This window comes from Anastrepha obliqua, chromosome 3 (genome assembly GCF_027943255.1).
Source record: "Anastrepha obliqua isolate idAnaObli1 chromosome 3, idAnaObli1_1.0, whole genome shotgun sequence".
In the NCBI taxonomy this organism is placed as follows: Eukaryota; Metazoa; Arthropoda; class Insecta; order Diptera; family Tephritidae; genus Anastrepha; species Anastrepha obliqua.
The window spans coordinates 95,367,721-95,384,751 of record NC_072894.1 but is presented as its reverse complement, the minus strand read 5'-3'; the positions used below and the strand labels follow the sequence as shown (position 1 = coordinate 95,384,751).

Sequence of the window (17,031 nt, the reverse complement as noted above, 5' to 3'; positions counted from 1 at the left end):
CCACATACATGATGGAAAGAATAATCTTTCTATCATTCTTGTAGCACATTTTTACATACTCACACGCACGCCTTTATGAGATTTGAATATTTGACATCAACTGGCATAAAAACGGATCAGATTGAAAGATTTTGTTTGTATGTTGAGCTAATTTTCGTCTTGAATTTTGACTTTGCTGAGTTCACTACTACAAATAAACTTGTAATTCACTTGCGATTTTTACACAGCTAATGCATATTTAATGCGGCCACCGTAGCTGAATGGGTTGGTGCGTGACCACCATTCGGAATTGGTTCGAATTTCGGTGAAACACCAAAATTAAGAAAAACATTTTTGTAATAGCGGTCACCCCTCGGCAGGCAATGGCAAACCTCCGAGTGTATTTCTGCCATGAAAAAGCTCCTCATAAAAGTATTTGCCGTTCGGAGTCGGCTTGAAACTGTAGGTCCCTCCATTTGTGAAACAACATCAAGACGCACGCCACAAATAGGAGGAGAAGCTCGACTAAGCACCCAAAAAGGGTGTACTACTGTGAGCAAAAAGTAAGGTGAATTTATTTGTCAAACTTCGCGGGATTAAAATTTCGCTCTAGTTATTTTTTTCATGAGTTGGCAGCACTGTTAATAAGATCTGGGCCTATTTTCATGTGAATGTCATTATCAGTAATATATTTACGCTTGTGTTTACCAAACGACCAAGAGTGCATTTTTCGATTTTTACAATGTCTGATTTGATTGAGCAGAGAAGTGCCATCAAATTTTGTTTGCGGAATGAAATTTCGGCTGCGGAAACGTTTAGCATGTTGCAGAAGGCATTTGGTGATTCGACCATGTCGCAGAAAACTATTTATAAGTGGTACGAAGACTTCAAAGAGGGTCGAGAACGTGTTGATGACTTGGAGCGCTCCGGACGACCATCGACGTCAACAGATGACCAACACGTCAATAAAGTGAAGGAGTTAGTGCTCAAAAATCATCGGTTGACTGTTAAAGACCTCACTGATATGATCGGAATATCAGAAGGATCTGTAAAACCATTTTGAAAGACCATTTGGGCCTACGAAAAGTCAAATCTCGTTTGGTACCGAAAACTCTCAATTTCTTGGAAAAAAGTCGTCGCGTTGATGTGTGTGAAACAATGCTTTCAGACTATCAGGACAAGCTCAAATGCAGCATTATGGGAGATGAGACTTGGATTTATGCTTACGACCCTGAAACAACCGACCAATCAAGCGAATATCGTGCAAAAGGCGAGGCCAGACCGAAAAGAGCACGTCAAAGTCGTTCAAAAATAAAGGTCATGATGACAGTTTTTTTCGATTTTCGTGGTGTGGTGCACTATGAATTCCTTCCACCTGGCCAAACTGTTAATAAGGAATATTATTTGAGCGTTATGCGTCGTTTACGTGAAGCAATTCGTCTAAAAAGACCAGAATTATGGGCCAACAACTCTTGGGTTTTGCATCACGATAATGCACCGTCTCACACTGCACTCGTTCTTCCTACCCATTTCGCCAAAAACTCCACGCATATCGTTCCGCAACCACCGTATTCGCCTGATTTGGCTCCGTGTGACTTCTGACTATTCCCAAAACTCAAGAGACCACTCCGGGAACGCGTTTCGAGTCGATTGAGGAGATAAAAGCTGAATTGAAGAAGGTGCTGATGGCTATACCGGAAATGGACTATTTGGCATGTTTCGGGGATTGGAAAAATCGTTGGCATAAGAGTATTTCATCGAGAGGGGATTATTTTGAAGGGGATGAAATCGATTTACAAGAATAAATAAAGATTTTTCATTTTACAACCAAATTCACCTTACTTTTTGCCCACAGTATTACGGGCCAATTATATATATGTACACTCTGCTGCCATCGTATGAATAAATTTATCTTCCCTAAACGGTGTTATGTCCCATACAGCCAAACTCACAAATAGGTTCCAGAAAAGCAATATTGATATCTTGGGCTGACCCTTAGCCTTGTCCCGGTCTTAACCCCATCGAATGTTTATCAGCCCTCGAGTACTGTTTGGAAATTAAATGTTAAAATTTAGGCAATTTGGAGCTCGATTGCAACAGAAGAGTACGGGGAGCTAGTATTTCCCATGAAAAACAAATGCAAAGTAGTGATTGATACTAATAATGACGTCACTAAGTACCTACTATTTAAGTTTATATCAGCCGCACGAATTAATAATGGCCAATTCTCTTTCGAGTTTTTTAAGTAGTAGCAAATAAAAATTGAAACTCACCATCAACCAGTGGACAGGACCATATCAGACTTTTTACTTTAGACCTGAAAAATCCACAATTAGCCATATACACTCCTCACAAAAATTAAGGGAGCAAGAAAAAAATTCAAATTTTTTCAGGTTTTTTGACGGACTGTATCTATGTGAAAAATGATCGTACCAGAAATTTAAAAAAAGCATTTTGAAGCTCCAGGGCTCTACTTTTCGAATCCGTGGAGCAAAAATTTTGCCAGGCCACGGTTTCAACGCAATCTGAAAAAGTATGACGAAAAAAAAATTTTCCAAATTTTTATCTTTCTTTCTTGGGCTCCACGGGCTCGAAAAAAAATTTTTCGATAAAGCGATCATATGGACCAGAAAGCCTGATTATTCAGCTTCATTTTCCTTTTTTTAAATTCTTCCTACGTCCATGTGTCACGGAGATATCCGGAATTGAACAAGAAAGGACCCTTTTGTCCTCAAGCAGCGATATCTCGACAACGAATGGTCGCATCGGAAATTGGAGGACGGTTTTGGAATCTGCAATAAATTCCCCATAAAATTCCGTGTAGACGTTTCACGGCGAAATTTTTTTTTTCTTTCAGTACTTCCCTGCAAAAAGTGGAAAAAATTGAATTTTTCTCTTGATTTGGAAAATCGGCTGTATCACCGCAAATATTGAGCATTGAGCAACGGTTTTCAGGGTTTTTTTCACCTTAATGTATCCCTAATAACCCTGTAAATTTTTAAATTGATCCACTGAACCGTTTTTCCGGGCCGATCAATCAAAATTTTTAAAAAAATTAAAGGAACAAGATGTTTACCCTTAAACATTTTGTAATTTTTTTGAAATGGAAAAATCTTTTTTTCTCTCACTTTTTTTCTCAATTCTGCACCAGATACTGCATTAGTTCAAAAAAAGAAACACAAAAAAAAATTTCGAAAATTTTCGAAAAAAAAAAATTGATTTTTTGAAAAAATTTTTTTTTTAAATTTGAGTCAAATACTGAAATTATTCCACATAAAAGTGGATTGGAACATCCACCGCCGGCATTTGCGTTACCCAAAGCGCACCACGTGGAGGTTGCTCGGTCGGATTCACGCTTCTTTTGTGCTTACGCACGTGTATGTGTGTAAAAAATTTTCGAAATTTTTTTTTGTGTTTCTTTTTTTGAACTAATGCAGTATCTGGTGCAGAATTGAGAAAAAAAGTGAGAGAAAAAAAGATTTTTCCATTTCAAAAAAATTACAAAATGTTTAAGGGTAAACATCTTGTTCCTTTAATTTTTTTAAAAATTTTGATTGATCGGCCCGGATAAACGGTTCAGTGGATCAATCTAAAAATTTACAGGGTTATTAGGGATACATTAAGGTGAAAAAAACCCTGAAAACCGTTGCTCAATGCTCAATATTTGCGGTGATACAGCCGATTTTCCAAATCAAGAGAAAAATTCAATTTTTTCCACTTTTTGCAGGGAAGTACTGAAAGAAAAAAAAAATTTCGCCGTGAAACGTCTACACGGAATTTTATGGGGAATTTATTGCAGATTCCAAAACCGTCCTCCAATTTCCGATGCGACCATTCGTTGTCGAGATATCGCTGCTTGAGGACAAAAGGGTCCTTTCTTGTTCAATTCCGGATATCTCCGTGACACATGGACGTAGGAAGAATTTAAAAAAAGGAAAATGAAGCTGAATAATCAGGCTTTCTGGTCCATATGATCGCTTTATCGAAAAAATTTTTTTCGAGCCCGTGGAGCCCAAGAAAGAAAGATAAAAATTTGGAAAATTTTTTTTTCGTCATACTTTTTCAGATTGCGTTGAAACCGTGGCCTGGCAAAATTTTTGCTCCACGGATTCGAAAAGTAGAGCCCTGGAGCTTCAAAATGCTTTTTTTAAATTTCTGGTACGATCATTTTTCACATAGATACAGTCCGTCAAAAAACCTGAAAAAATTTGAATTTTTTTCTTGCTCCCTTAATTTTTGTGAGGAGTGTATTTATTCACAATACGCCAAGTCTAGGAATATATCCATGAAAGTCTAGGAATATATGCATCTTTTTGTCGATTTCAAAGCCGCATTCGACAGTACGAAAAGGAGTTGCCTATATGCCACGATGTCTGAATTTTGTATCCCCGTAAAACTAATACGACTTTGCAAGATGACGTTGCTCAACACCGGCAGCGCCGTCAGAATTGGGAATGAGCTCTCTGAGCCACTTAATACCAAACAAGGTTTCAGAGAGGGTGACTTTTGGTCGCGTGACTTCGTCAACCTGTTGCTGGAGCCGCAGAACGTAATCGCTCAGGCACCATTTTTTGTAATAGCATACAACTGCTGGCATATGCCTATGATATTGACATTAACGTCTGTAAGTCTCTCATAATGCCCGTTTTATTATATGACGCAGAAACTTGCATGATGGCAGCATGCGATAAACTGCCCCTTTGAGAGTTTGAGAGAAAGATTCTACGGAAGATTTTTAGATCTTTGCACGTAAGCGACGGCGAATATCGCAGGCGATGGAACTATGAGCTGTATGAGCTTTATGACGACATAATCATAACACAGCGAATAAAGATCCAGCGGCTACGTTGACTGGGTCGTGTCGTCCGAATGGATAGAAACGCTCCGGCTCTGAAAATATTCGATGAGGTACCAGCTGGTAGTATCAGAGGAAGAAGCAGGCCTCCTCTGCATTGGAAAGATCAGGTGGAGAAGGACTTGGTTTCACTTGGTGTGCCCAACTGGTACCGGTTAGCACGAAAAAGAAACGATTGTCGCGATTTGTTAAACTCGACCAAAATCGCTTTAGCGGTTAAAGCGGCAATCACGAAGAAGACCATATAAAAATTAATAACAAAATATCAATAACCTGAATAAAGTAAGATTGTATTTTTGTTTAATGTAAACTGTTCCACGTTTAAAACAAGTGCATTTTCTATGGAATATATTTAGAAAGAAGAGGTTTACAATGACCTTGGAATATGATTATGAGTGAAAATCGTAGACGTACGAATTAATAGTGGTTAGGGCAAGTATACCTAAATTAGAACAAGAAGCACGTGAGACTAGCTGAATTGCGCATAACACTCGCGGTCTTTGTTGTCGTGGTGGCTGATTTGAAAAACTCACAGTTTATCGCACCTGGTTAGTGCGAATTTCATACAAAAATCTCAAATTATGCGCCTAGAAGGTCCAAACGGCTCGGCCTTAGAGCAGCTTAAACCATATACCGAATTCGGCTGAAATTTATTCACTTTCTAAAAGGCACATTTTCGTTTTTCTTCTGGAAGCGCCATTTTGGTTAATTTTGATTGCAGTAGAGCGATTTGATGTCAAGTGATTTAAGCACTCGTATTTTGGACATTATCCATCCCTGTACGGATTTAGATGCAGTACGTTAAATAACTATAGCATAGTGGCCTATTGCCTAGTTTTGAAAATTTATTTGTTTTTCATTTGATTTTCATATTTTTCTTATGTCAAAATAATTCAATCTCCTGCAAAATCTATACGAATCCACGCTTAAAATGTTGTGCAATTAAAAAAAAATTCAACTTCAATTTTCATCAAATTTTCATAAATTTCGAGTATGCAGTTTTGTAGACCGTTGAAGTTTTTTCATAACAAAGTCGATATTGAAATCGAAAATTCCGTTGTTTTTGTATTTTTACTTCCTTGTTAACGGTGTTGCGTGGTTTCTGATATAGAAAAAAAGCTAAAAGTTAGTAAAATTAAATAAAAAGAAAATGAATTGTAAAATTTTGACTGGAATTGTAAATATTTTGCTACTATAAAAAAATAAAAATAAAAATTAGAGAATCAAAAATTACCAAAATATTTCAAGCTCTTCTCCAAAAACTTTTAAAAATTAGTATAAATAAAATTGTTTCTCAAAAAAGGAAAGAAGGACATTTTTACTTGAAAAATTAAAATATATATATATATATATGGGTACCAATATTTTAAATATTCAATAATTCAGAGTATTCAATTTTATGTCAAAACTGTGCGCCATTATTGTGCGCTAAAATTTATTAAATATAGGCTTGGACGAACTTTGGTTTCGGTAGAATGACTCTCCATACCATATTTCCCAAAAATTAATCGTGCTTCAGCGCGCCAACTATGTTCCATAATTGTGTTGTGTTGTAGGGGAAACAATCTAGCTAACTTCCCACTGCATCGACTTCAATTTGCCTATCAACAGGGAAAATCCACTGAGACTGCAATACACAGCCTGGTAACAGTTATTGAAAGGGCTATTGAGTCCAAACAGATAGCTCTATGTGCATTTATTGACATATCAGGAGCTTTTTATAACACTTCCTATGAGGCAATCTATAATGCCCTATATCTAAAGGAGGTACCTGAACCAATCACTAGATGTATAATATTCATGCTGAAATCTAGGACGATCAGCACCGAACTAGGAGGAACAATCAAATCTATTAAAGCCACAAGAGGTTGCCCTCAAGGTGGCGTACTTTCTCCTCTTTTGTGGACTCTAGTCATAGATGAACTTCTCCACAAACTGAATAACCTAGGATTTCACACTCAGGGTGACGCTGATGACCTAGTAGTTTATGTATGGCATGAGGAAACCATTTCGGATCGCATGCAGCAAGCCCTTACAATAATAAACAAATGGTGCACGGAAAAAGGGCTCTCCATCAACCTATCCAAAACAACACATGTACCGTTTACTAGAAGGAACATAAATCTCAAATGTCCGACCCTTAATGGAACAACACTTCAACTCTCGACAGAAGTGAACTATCTTGGCGTCAGTCTTGACAAAACACTTACGTGGAATTCCCATATTGAGAGAGTTACTTTAAAAGCCACAAGGGCATTCTTTGACACTTATGCATCCTTAGCATGGTGGCCCAAGGTCAAGCAAAGAAAGGCAGCAAACGAATTAAGCAAACTGCATCGCCTGATATGTGTTGGTATTACAGGGGCTATGAAAACATGCCCCACGGATGCATTGGGTGTGCTCCTGAACATACCACTCGCTCGAGTGCCTTAAGATTAAAAGGTATATCTGAACTTAAAAGTGGGGATATGAAAGGACATTTAAAGATCTTGGAAGACTTCCTACATAGTCCCATTCTTCATAGGGATGATATACTATCACCTAAACCAATACTCTTCAGGAACTTCCAAGTTATAATTAACGAACGAACAGACTGGAGAACTAACTCTATCACTTTCAAACCTGGCTCCCAGCTATGGTTTACTGATAGGTCCAAATTGGAAAATGGTGGAACAGGGGCAGGAATCAATGGGCCTAAATTCAAAAAATCGATTCCGATGGGACTCTACCCAACAATATTCCAGGCAGAAATACATGCCATTGAAATATGTGTGAGAGAATGCCTTAGCAGGAAAATGAGAGGTACTAACATCTAAATATTTTCAGATAGCCAAGCGGCTCTAAAAGCCCATCTATCAACAACTATCACCTCTAAATTGGTAAATGATTGCCTAAACCTTCTCAACACGTTAGGAAACCTCAACGTAGTAACACTATGCTGGATTCCGGGACATGAAGGACATGAGGGAAATGAAATGGCTGATGACCTTGCAAAACAAGGAGCAAATATGCAACTTACTGGTCCTGAGCCTTTCTGTTTACTGACAAAAGGCCACATTAATGAATTCCTTAGGAAATGGGAAGAAAGAAAACTTGCCGCACACTGGCTAAACTGTGCCGGTCAGCGTCAAGCCAAACTATTCCTAAGTCCCAACAAAGGAATATCTGACAAACTTATCTCACTAAACAGAGTAGATCTGCGTCTTTTAACAGGATACCTTACAGGTCACTGCAGCCTCAGGTACCATCTAAATAATATTGGTCTATCTGAGTCCAATGTCTGCCGCTTTTGCGAAATGGACATAGAAAGCTCAGAACATGTGGTTTGTGAATGTCCTGCGTTGGGCAGACAGAGGCTTCACCACCTTGGTGGTATCGTAGTATCTCCATGCAATCTTTGGAACAACAAACCCAAAATTGTGCTAAAACTTTTAAAAAGCCTAAAACTCTAGTGTTACAAAATAGGCCTTTCACAATAGATCAGCTCTGGTCGCAGTGCGTAATGGTCTTCTAATAATAATAATATAAATTGTGTTGTCAGTGCGGCGATTAGAGAAGCTTGGGCTGTTTATGTGATATGGAATATCTAAAAACTACCACCACCATCACGTTCAGGAAAAATGGATTAATAAGTTGTGCTATTGCGAGGCGAACTGAGACCATTGTCCGAATGAAATTCCATGTGTGCTTTAATATAGCAAAGGGAAATTTATCTTTGTTCATTTTGTTTTATTTCCTAAAACGAAGCTTGCCTTTGAACCGCCCTCTGTATATATAAAATTGTTCACAAAATGATTGAGAAAAAAAAGTTAACCGGAAATAAAGTGCAGAGAAAAACGCATTCGCTTTAATGCTGACTTGCCTGAACTTGATGTATAAATACTGGAACGCCGCCGCTCCACCGTGTCCATTAGATGATCCATCGGACTGGAAGCCCTGCGCGAGTAACGACTGCCACGTTTACTCCTGTAGCCACGTACACTGGCGCGTCGTTGAATTATCGCCGACACGGACACAGAATAGTCCTCTTCATCGTCTTCGTTGTCGCTATGCTTGTTGTTATTGCTATCGTTTGCACTAGTACCACCACTATAACCTTCATTCAATTGACCTTGGTGTGCTGAATCTGCAAAAACAGCAAAAAAAAAAAACCGAATAAAATAAGTTCATTGAGATCATCGCAGCATGCAATTGCCAGCAAAATGTACATACATAGTTGGCAGCTGTTAAAAAAAAAATAAAAATATTCACATACATGTACATATATACATACATTTCTCCATTTCAGTGGTGTCGGTGAAGAATGTTAGAGCGAAAAGCGTAAAAGTGGAAAAGCTTCATTCGTCACGGAGACCTGGCTTGGAAAAACATAAAAATAAATAAAAAGAGAATACACTCGAGAAAGGGCCAGTCACTATCTTTATAAAGCATTTTTACTTTTACGCTTTTCTATCATTTTTCGCCTGCGGAGTGAGTACATTGAAGCGCATCGCTTCGGCTCGATTAAATTTCAACTTACCAATACCATCAATCGGGCTTGATGAAGTGCACGAAAAATCGTAGGGTTTCTCTTCCTGTGAGCTGAGTCTGTACGAATACCGTTGACCAAAAATTTCCCATATTTGTACGTATGTGCATGAAAGTAGTTAGAAACGAGATGGAAAGAATGGAAAATGGAGAAATAAGTTTTGAAATGTGAGCTGGTAGATTTGGCATCACGTTTAGCAGTGAAATTGGATTACTTTTTTCTTTATGAAATCAATTGATTGTAAAGAGGTTACATTAATCAGACACGCCGCCGTAGCCGTAAGGGTTGGTGCGTGATTACCATTCGAAATTCACAGAGAGAACGTTGGTTCGAATCTCGGTGAAACCAAAATTAAGAAAAACATTTTTCTAATAGCGGTCGCCCCCCGGCAGGCAATGGCGAACCTCCGAGTGTATTTCTGCCATGAAAAAGCTCCTCATAAAAATATTTGCCGTTCGGAGTCGGCTTGAAAGTGTAGGCCCCTCCATTTGTGGAACAACATAAAGACGCACACCACAAATAGGAGGAGGAGCTCGGCCAAACACCTAAAAAGGGTGGTTAAATTTCAAAGGCGGATGTTGAATATAAACCACACCTAAACATCAAGTTTTTTCTGCATTTTATTTTACATTTTCCAATTTCAGACTAATTCAATTTGAACCAAGGAAAGGTACACAATCGAGAAACGCGTTAAAGTTATTCAGGCTTATTATGAAAACGGGTGTTCAAATCAAAATGCATATCGCGCACTTCGTAAATAAAAATGAGGCACATTTTCATCTCACTGTATTCGTCAATAAGCAAAATTGCCGCATTTGGGCGAATGATAGTCCAAGAGTGATTGCCAAAAAACCAGTGCATCCACAAAGAGTGACTGTTTGGTGCGGTTTATGGGCCGACGGCATCATTGGGCCGTATTTTTTCCAAAATGAGGCCCGTCGGGCAGTTACTGTGAATAGTGCTAAAGGATAAGATAATTCGGAACATTAACGGCATAGAACCTCAATTATGCCTCAGAGTCATCGAAAATTTGGACCATCGGATGGAGATGTGTCGCCGAGACCGCGGCGGTTATTTGGCCGATATTTTATTCCATGCAGTGAATGCTTAAACTATGGAACGAACAATTTCCAAACTTGCTAAATGGTAGTAGCAGCGGAAGCCACAGTGAAGGTGATAATTTCTATTGCCTAATCGTTAACACGCAATTTGCGAGATTAAATCATGACAAAGTTGAAGGATAGCTGGCTGAGCTACTCAAATATGGTAGAGTGAAGCTGGTAAACTGCATGTATGCTGCCCAGGTCATCACGAAATTGGACTTCTTCATGTGGCATATAAAGTCTCAATGTCCATGAATAAACTCATTGAACCCTATTAGCGTGACTTTAAACCTGTGTGACCTATTAAAACTGTCATCGAGTAGATATTTACAATACGCCAAGTCTTGTGAAATACTCATGAAAAAAGAACTGAAAATCACTAACTCCTTGACCAATTTAAAGCCATCTTCGATAAGAGGAAAAGGAGGAATCTTACTTATACGTAGTATAAGAAGCTGGTTCCCTCGAAAAACTTATTTGGCTATACAAAATTACGTTGAGCAATACTAGCAGCTCCAGTAGATCTGAGAAAAATGTCTCCCAGCCATTTTATACCAAACGAGCTGTAACTATCATTTGACTTATTTAACCTGATGCTAGAAAAACATGTTCAAGCGGCAGAACTGATATCAACGGCGTTATGACTGCACGCTGGAACATTCGATGAACGTCCGAGAGAAAAATTCTGCTGAATATTTGTGAATATTTTCACGTTGGCGGTGATGACAGCGATAAAAACCATAATTTTCTTTGTCTAGATGATGATGTACGAATGGATATAAATGCTGAGAGTATTCGATGCGATACCAGCTGGAGGGGCACATGAAGAGGAAGGCACCTTTGCATTGAAAAATCCAAGTGGAGGAGGATTTTACTTAATTTGATGTTTCTAACTGGCATGCGGTTTGGTTGAACTCCGCTAAAATCACTTATTAGGTTACTCGGACAAGCCCCAAAAAAATTGGTCTTATTTAAGGAAAATTCTAGCAATTTCAATAACTCTGAGCTATACAGGTGCCATGGTAGCCGAATGGGTTGGAGTGTGACTAGGTACTGACTGGTGCTAGGTTATTCCTGCCATGAGAAAGCTTCTCACAAAACCATTTGCCGTTCGGAGTCGGCTTAAAACAGTAGGAGGAGGAGCTCCTCCTCCTATTTGTGGTGTGCGTCTTGATGTTGTGCCACAAATGGGGGGGACCTACAATTTCAAGCAGAGTCTGAATGCCAGATATTTTTTATGAAGAGCTTTTTCATGGCAGAAATGCACTCGGAGGTTTGCCATTGCCTTTATCTTCCTTTTGGTGTTGCACCGATATTCGAACCTACGTTCTCTCTGAACTCCAAATGGTAGTTACGCACCAACCCATTCGGCTACGGCGGCCATCTTATATATATATATATATATATATATATTTATATACCAAACTGAGGAATAAAATGAGAGATTATGCCGTCGTCAAAAGACTATTACTAACATATTTACGGCTCATTGGTATGGTGCTTTGATGGCATACGGATTGTCTACTTATATATATATATATATAGGTCGAAGCACCACACTCTGTATCGTCCCTTCAGACAATCACTTTCAGACAATCCGTATGCCATCAAAGCACCATACCAATGAGCCGTAAATATGTTAGTAATAGTCTTTTGACGACGGCATAATCTCTCATTTTATTCCTCAGTTTGGTATCTAATTAAAGTGCCATTCTATTGAGAAAAGTAACTAAGTACACATTTTGACTCGAGCTGTGTAGAAAAGGAGTTCCCGCTAAGATAATCCGCCTTTTCGCCATCGTCCCTGAAGATGTCATGAGCCAATTGACTCAGCACAAAAGAGGTATTGTATGGAGTTTTACCAGAGATCTTGCGAACCTGGAATTCGTTGATAGAATATGTCTTCTCTCTCACACACTCCTTGACATGCAAGCGAAGGTGGACAGACTAGTCACTCTGCCACGCACTGTCGGACTGGAGGTCAACATCGCCCAGTCCAAAGCTATGATAGTTAACCACAATAAAGCAAGGCATATAATCAGTGCCCCGTGGAATTTGTCGTAAGCTCCTGCTAACTCAGCTGAACTATCACGGCATACGGCGAAGCAGATGAAGATGTCAACTGCAGGCTAAACAAATCAAGTGCGAGTTCGGAAATTTTCAGACGCTCTTAACTGCGAATATTAATCACATTTCTGAAATCAGTATTGTTGTACGGATGTAAAATATGGCTGGTTTCAAACACCGTCACATAGAGCCTACAATTTTTCGTCAACAAATGCCTTCGCATCATCTGTAGGGTATTCCTGCCGAACACCATCACAGCACACATGCAGCGCTGTAGAGACGAACGAATGGGGAACACATCCTATGGCAAATCAAGCGCAGAATGTGGCGATGGGAGGTTACACGCTTAGAAAACCACCAGATATCAACAGCCCAGCACCATGTAAGATGGGAGAATCTTTTTGAGGGCCTATGCTTCTGAGCGAAGTGGACGGGAAAAATAATGCATTTTGGAATTCACTGTTTATTAAGGTTTCAATTTTACAATGTATTGATAAGTAAAAGTTTAATATTAATCAGACATGAAGAAATTAGCACACATCATTTTGAATTAATTTATAAATATACTTTTAAATGAAAATAACAATATGTCAAGCCAGATTCTGGCAAATTATTCTAATAGAATAAAATAAAACAAAATAAATTAAATTGATAAATAAAACTTATTATTAATTAATTACTAGAAATATTGTATACTCTTTTAAATAAATGAAAATAAATAAATATATATATAATTCTAAATTATATTTAAGCTTAATATTAAGTTATTTTCTATATAGGTATATACATTACTATTTCTCGCTTTCGATACCTTCTTTACCTTTTTCTATTTACTTTCGATCATTGACTCTATTTCTACAGCTATACTTTCCGTTCTTCTAATTTCTATTTACCTAACTACTTACTCTCTCTAACTCTCCACGTACTGTTCTTCCATTTCCGCTATTTCTTTAATCTTAGTTTTAATCTAGTTATAAGGACAGAACGTAATAAAGAACTCCACTTTTGAATTGTTGATCGGACGTGTGTGGTGTTATTTTTAAAGTACGCAAACAGGCAAAAATAAAATTAATTTCGCTCTTCCCCCTAAGTAAAGTGTTTTAAACAATTTAAATAGCTTCACAAAACAGTGAAGATTTGTCACTATACTTGTACACATATTCTTGTCAATATGCACTTTGTTTTATACTCACCTTCTTATTGTTCCGCCGAAAATATTGCTACCCGCCGCATCAACACTTGGTTGGGTTGGTTTTTGTCTCCGGTCTGGTACGCTGGTGTCATACGGTGGAGTAGCCCAAGTCACCGATAATTGATGGGGTGAATTAATGCCACTGGTTGGTGATGTGATGTCCTAGTAAAGTAATGCAATATATTATTTAACGGCTGGAAAGGATTAAATTCCTTGTTAAAAAGTAAGCACGCCGAAACAAAGCTTAACCACGTCATCGGTGCTTAAGGATTCTTCTTTTTTAAACATTCCTTATATGGAAGCAAATGGATAACACAGCGTATAATTATCAAAAATCAACATTAATTTTTACCGACATTAAACTTAAAGATTATTAGACTAAAATTGAATGGACTATAAAACTAACCATTCTTACTAAAAAGTTTGAAGTTTTGATGAAAATTTGTGGAATTTTTAATAATTTTGTACCGAGTGTGAAACTTTGAGTAATATGGTTTTTGTGGCAATATATGTAAAAATGGACTCATATATACCTTCTACTCAAATATGAATGAGACGTTATCAATAAAACGGTCCGCGGATGACATATGGCAAAAATAAATTTTTTGTTTTTTGGTAGGACTGTTATAAACTTACATGGCAAATTTCAGCGTGATATGTCACATAGTTTGTTTTCTGTGCTACTGTAAACAAGTCAAGCTCGAGTGTGTTCTTCGAATTCTCTTTTATGACTTCAATTGTCTCAAAATGTTTTCCACGGAGCGGCAACTTGAGCTTGGGAAACAGGAAAAAGTCACATGGAGCCATATCAGGCGAATACGGTGCTTGCGGAACGATACGGTGCTTGTGGAACGATATTATGACTTGTTGTTCCCCAATTCCTTCCTTTTAAGACGAATGTTCTCGCGCAAACGCTTTAAAACGTCTAAATAATATTCAGCGTTAACCGATTTTGCGATTTGTGCGACTTTCAAGCACAATTTCCTTTACTTTTCCGATGTTTTCGTCGTTTACTGATGTTGCTGGACGACGTTCATGAGGCAAGTTTTCAACCGATGTACGGCCCTCTTTGAACAATTTTTACCACTGGAAAACACGTGCACGCGATAGAGCAGAGTCCCCATAGGTTGTCTGCAGCGTTTTTAAGGCGTCTGAAGCCGAAATTTTGTTGTAATAACAAAATTTCAAACAAATTCTTTGTTCAACTTGAATTTCCATCGTTAAATTCGAAGAACACACTCGAGCTTGACTTGTTTACACTAGCACAGAAAACAAACTATGTGACATATCACGCTGAAATTTGCCATGTAAGCTTATAACAGTCCTACCAAAAAACAAAAAATTTATTTTTGCCATATGTCATCCGCGGACCGTTTCATTGATAACGTCTCGTTCATATTTGAGCAGAAGTATATATATAGTAGTAGAGATGTGAGAGAGGCTAGTAGAGTATTTATGACATGTAAATCGGCGGCCGCCGTAGCCGAATGGGTTGGTGCGTGATTACCATTCGGAACTCACAGAGAGAACTTTGGCTCGAATTTCGGTGAAACACCTAAATTAAGAAAAACATTTATCTAATAGCGGTCGCCACTCGGCAGGCAATGACAAACCTCCGTGTGTATTTCTGCCATGAAAAAGCTCCTCATAAAAATATTTGCCGTTCGCAGTCGGCTTGAAACTGTAGGTCCCTCCATTTGTGGAACAACATCAAGACGCACTCTATAAATAGGAGGAGGAGCTCGGCCAAACACCCAAAAAGGGTATACGCCCCAATTATATATATATATATAAATTGATTGATAGGAAAAGTTGCAGATGTCAACCAAATTTTCTGCAATGTATCTAAGCGGCAATAGTCAGATCCAAGATTTCTTACAGGGCAGCAGTCTGAGAAATAAACAGTAACAAACATACTAACACATTTATAAAGGCTTACGTGTGTATACATAACACCTTATATTCAATTAGTGGCGAGGAAGGCTGTCCTACGTAGAACCAAAGCTCCTCGTGACTCAAGCGTTCACCTGAGTTGTAGCAAGTTCGAAATTCTTGAGATCTCATGATGCTACCGATGTTCAGTATTGGCAAACGCTTCGAGATGAAATTGGGCAATAGAAATACTTGGGAAGGGCTTTTTAAAACAAGCAAAACCAGAACATGATAACATCTTGCCTGGACGGATCCTTTACGAAGATGCATAGGCAAATGTCTGCGCATCTTGGAAAAGATATTCGGGAGCGCTAGGCATGAATACAAATTTATTTCATGCAGAAGTCTACGTATTAGTAAGAAGCGCTCAATTTAACCTCGAATGCAACAATAACACAAAGACGCGTAGCTTTCTGTGTGGTAGAAATCAAGGTTCTCAACACTTTCCAGGTTACATCAAAACTGGTGCTGGTATGTCTTGATAATCTTAGACCAGAACAACCAAGTACGTATCCTATGGTTCCAGGGCACAAAGGAATTAGGGAGAACGAAATGGCAGATAAATTAGCCGGAAAAGGGACGGCCTCTCCATTTGTGGACCCAGAGCCATTTTGTAGTCGAAGAAAGAGTAACGTCTCCGCTCTTATTCGTAATGAAGTAAGTGCTTCATATGATTCATTTGTTTCTATAATATTTTATCATAAATAGCAAATGTTCTGCCAAGACATCATGCGATTGAATCTTAAATTGGATATTTCGGCTGTGTTCTTCAGTATTAAAAGATATGTATGTTACCATGACACATGTTCATGGCACATAATATAATATCATGTATCATATTGTGAACATATCACAAAGTTGCGTCTCACGGGTAAACGACACCACACGCGCAAGACTAAAGCGCTGACCGCGCATTTCCCAAACTTACGAATTTTCCCAGCACATGCTGATGCAACGTGACCTGGCAAAATTCTAGTTGTAATATAGAAGTAAGAATATTTTGTAAATTAAGTTTTTAAGTGAACAATAAACTGTAAAGACGTGGACTCCTGTCCACGCAAGTTTTTTAAAAAACTCAAATTAACAAATGAAAAATTAACTGGCGCCCGAGCAGGGACCGCGCGCGAAAAGTAATAAAAGCCCGAAAAATAAAAAGTACGGCTACGCGAAACGTCGTGATTAAGCTAGAAAAAATAAAGTGAAGTAAAAGCGACAATTCGCAAGAGACAAGTGGGACAACAAGTGACGCCGAAGGACCCGAGTACCACAGGAAAAAGGAGAATACTGAAGCATCCAACAAACATCCACATGCAGCGCTGGACCCTAACGTGAGATTACTTTTAAGATATATTATTTCTTAATTATAAAAAAAATA

The 17,031-nt window shown here is 38.4% G+C and overlaps 1 protein-coding gene across 1 annotated transcript in view; it reads right to left on the bottom strand.

Annotated features, from left to right (window-relative positions):
- Positions 1 to 17,031, bottom strand: part of LOC129242125 (transmembrane channel-like protein) — a 107,148-nt gene that overhangs the window by 51,909 nt on the left and 38,208 nt on the right. Inside the window, exons 2-4 of the mRNA XM_054878683.1 lie at positions 13,726 to 13,886; positions 9,354 to 9,421; positions 8,697 to 8,960 (exon numbers count right to left, since the gene is read on the bottom strand). Coding sequence (XP_054734658.1) covers positions 8,697 to 8,960; positions 9,354 to 9,421; positions 13,726 to 13,886 — 493 coding nt within the window. The remainder of the gene's footprint in view (positions 1 to 8,696; positions 8,961 to 9,353; positions 9,422 to 13,725; positions 13,887 to 17,031) is intronic.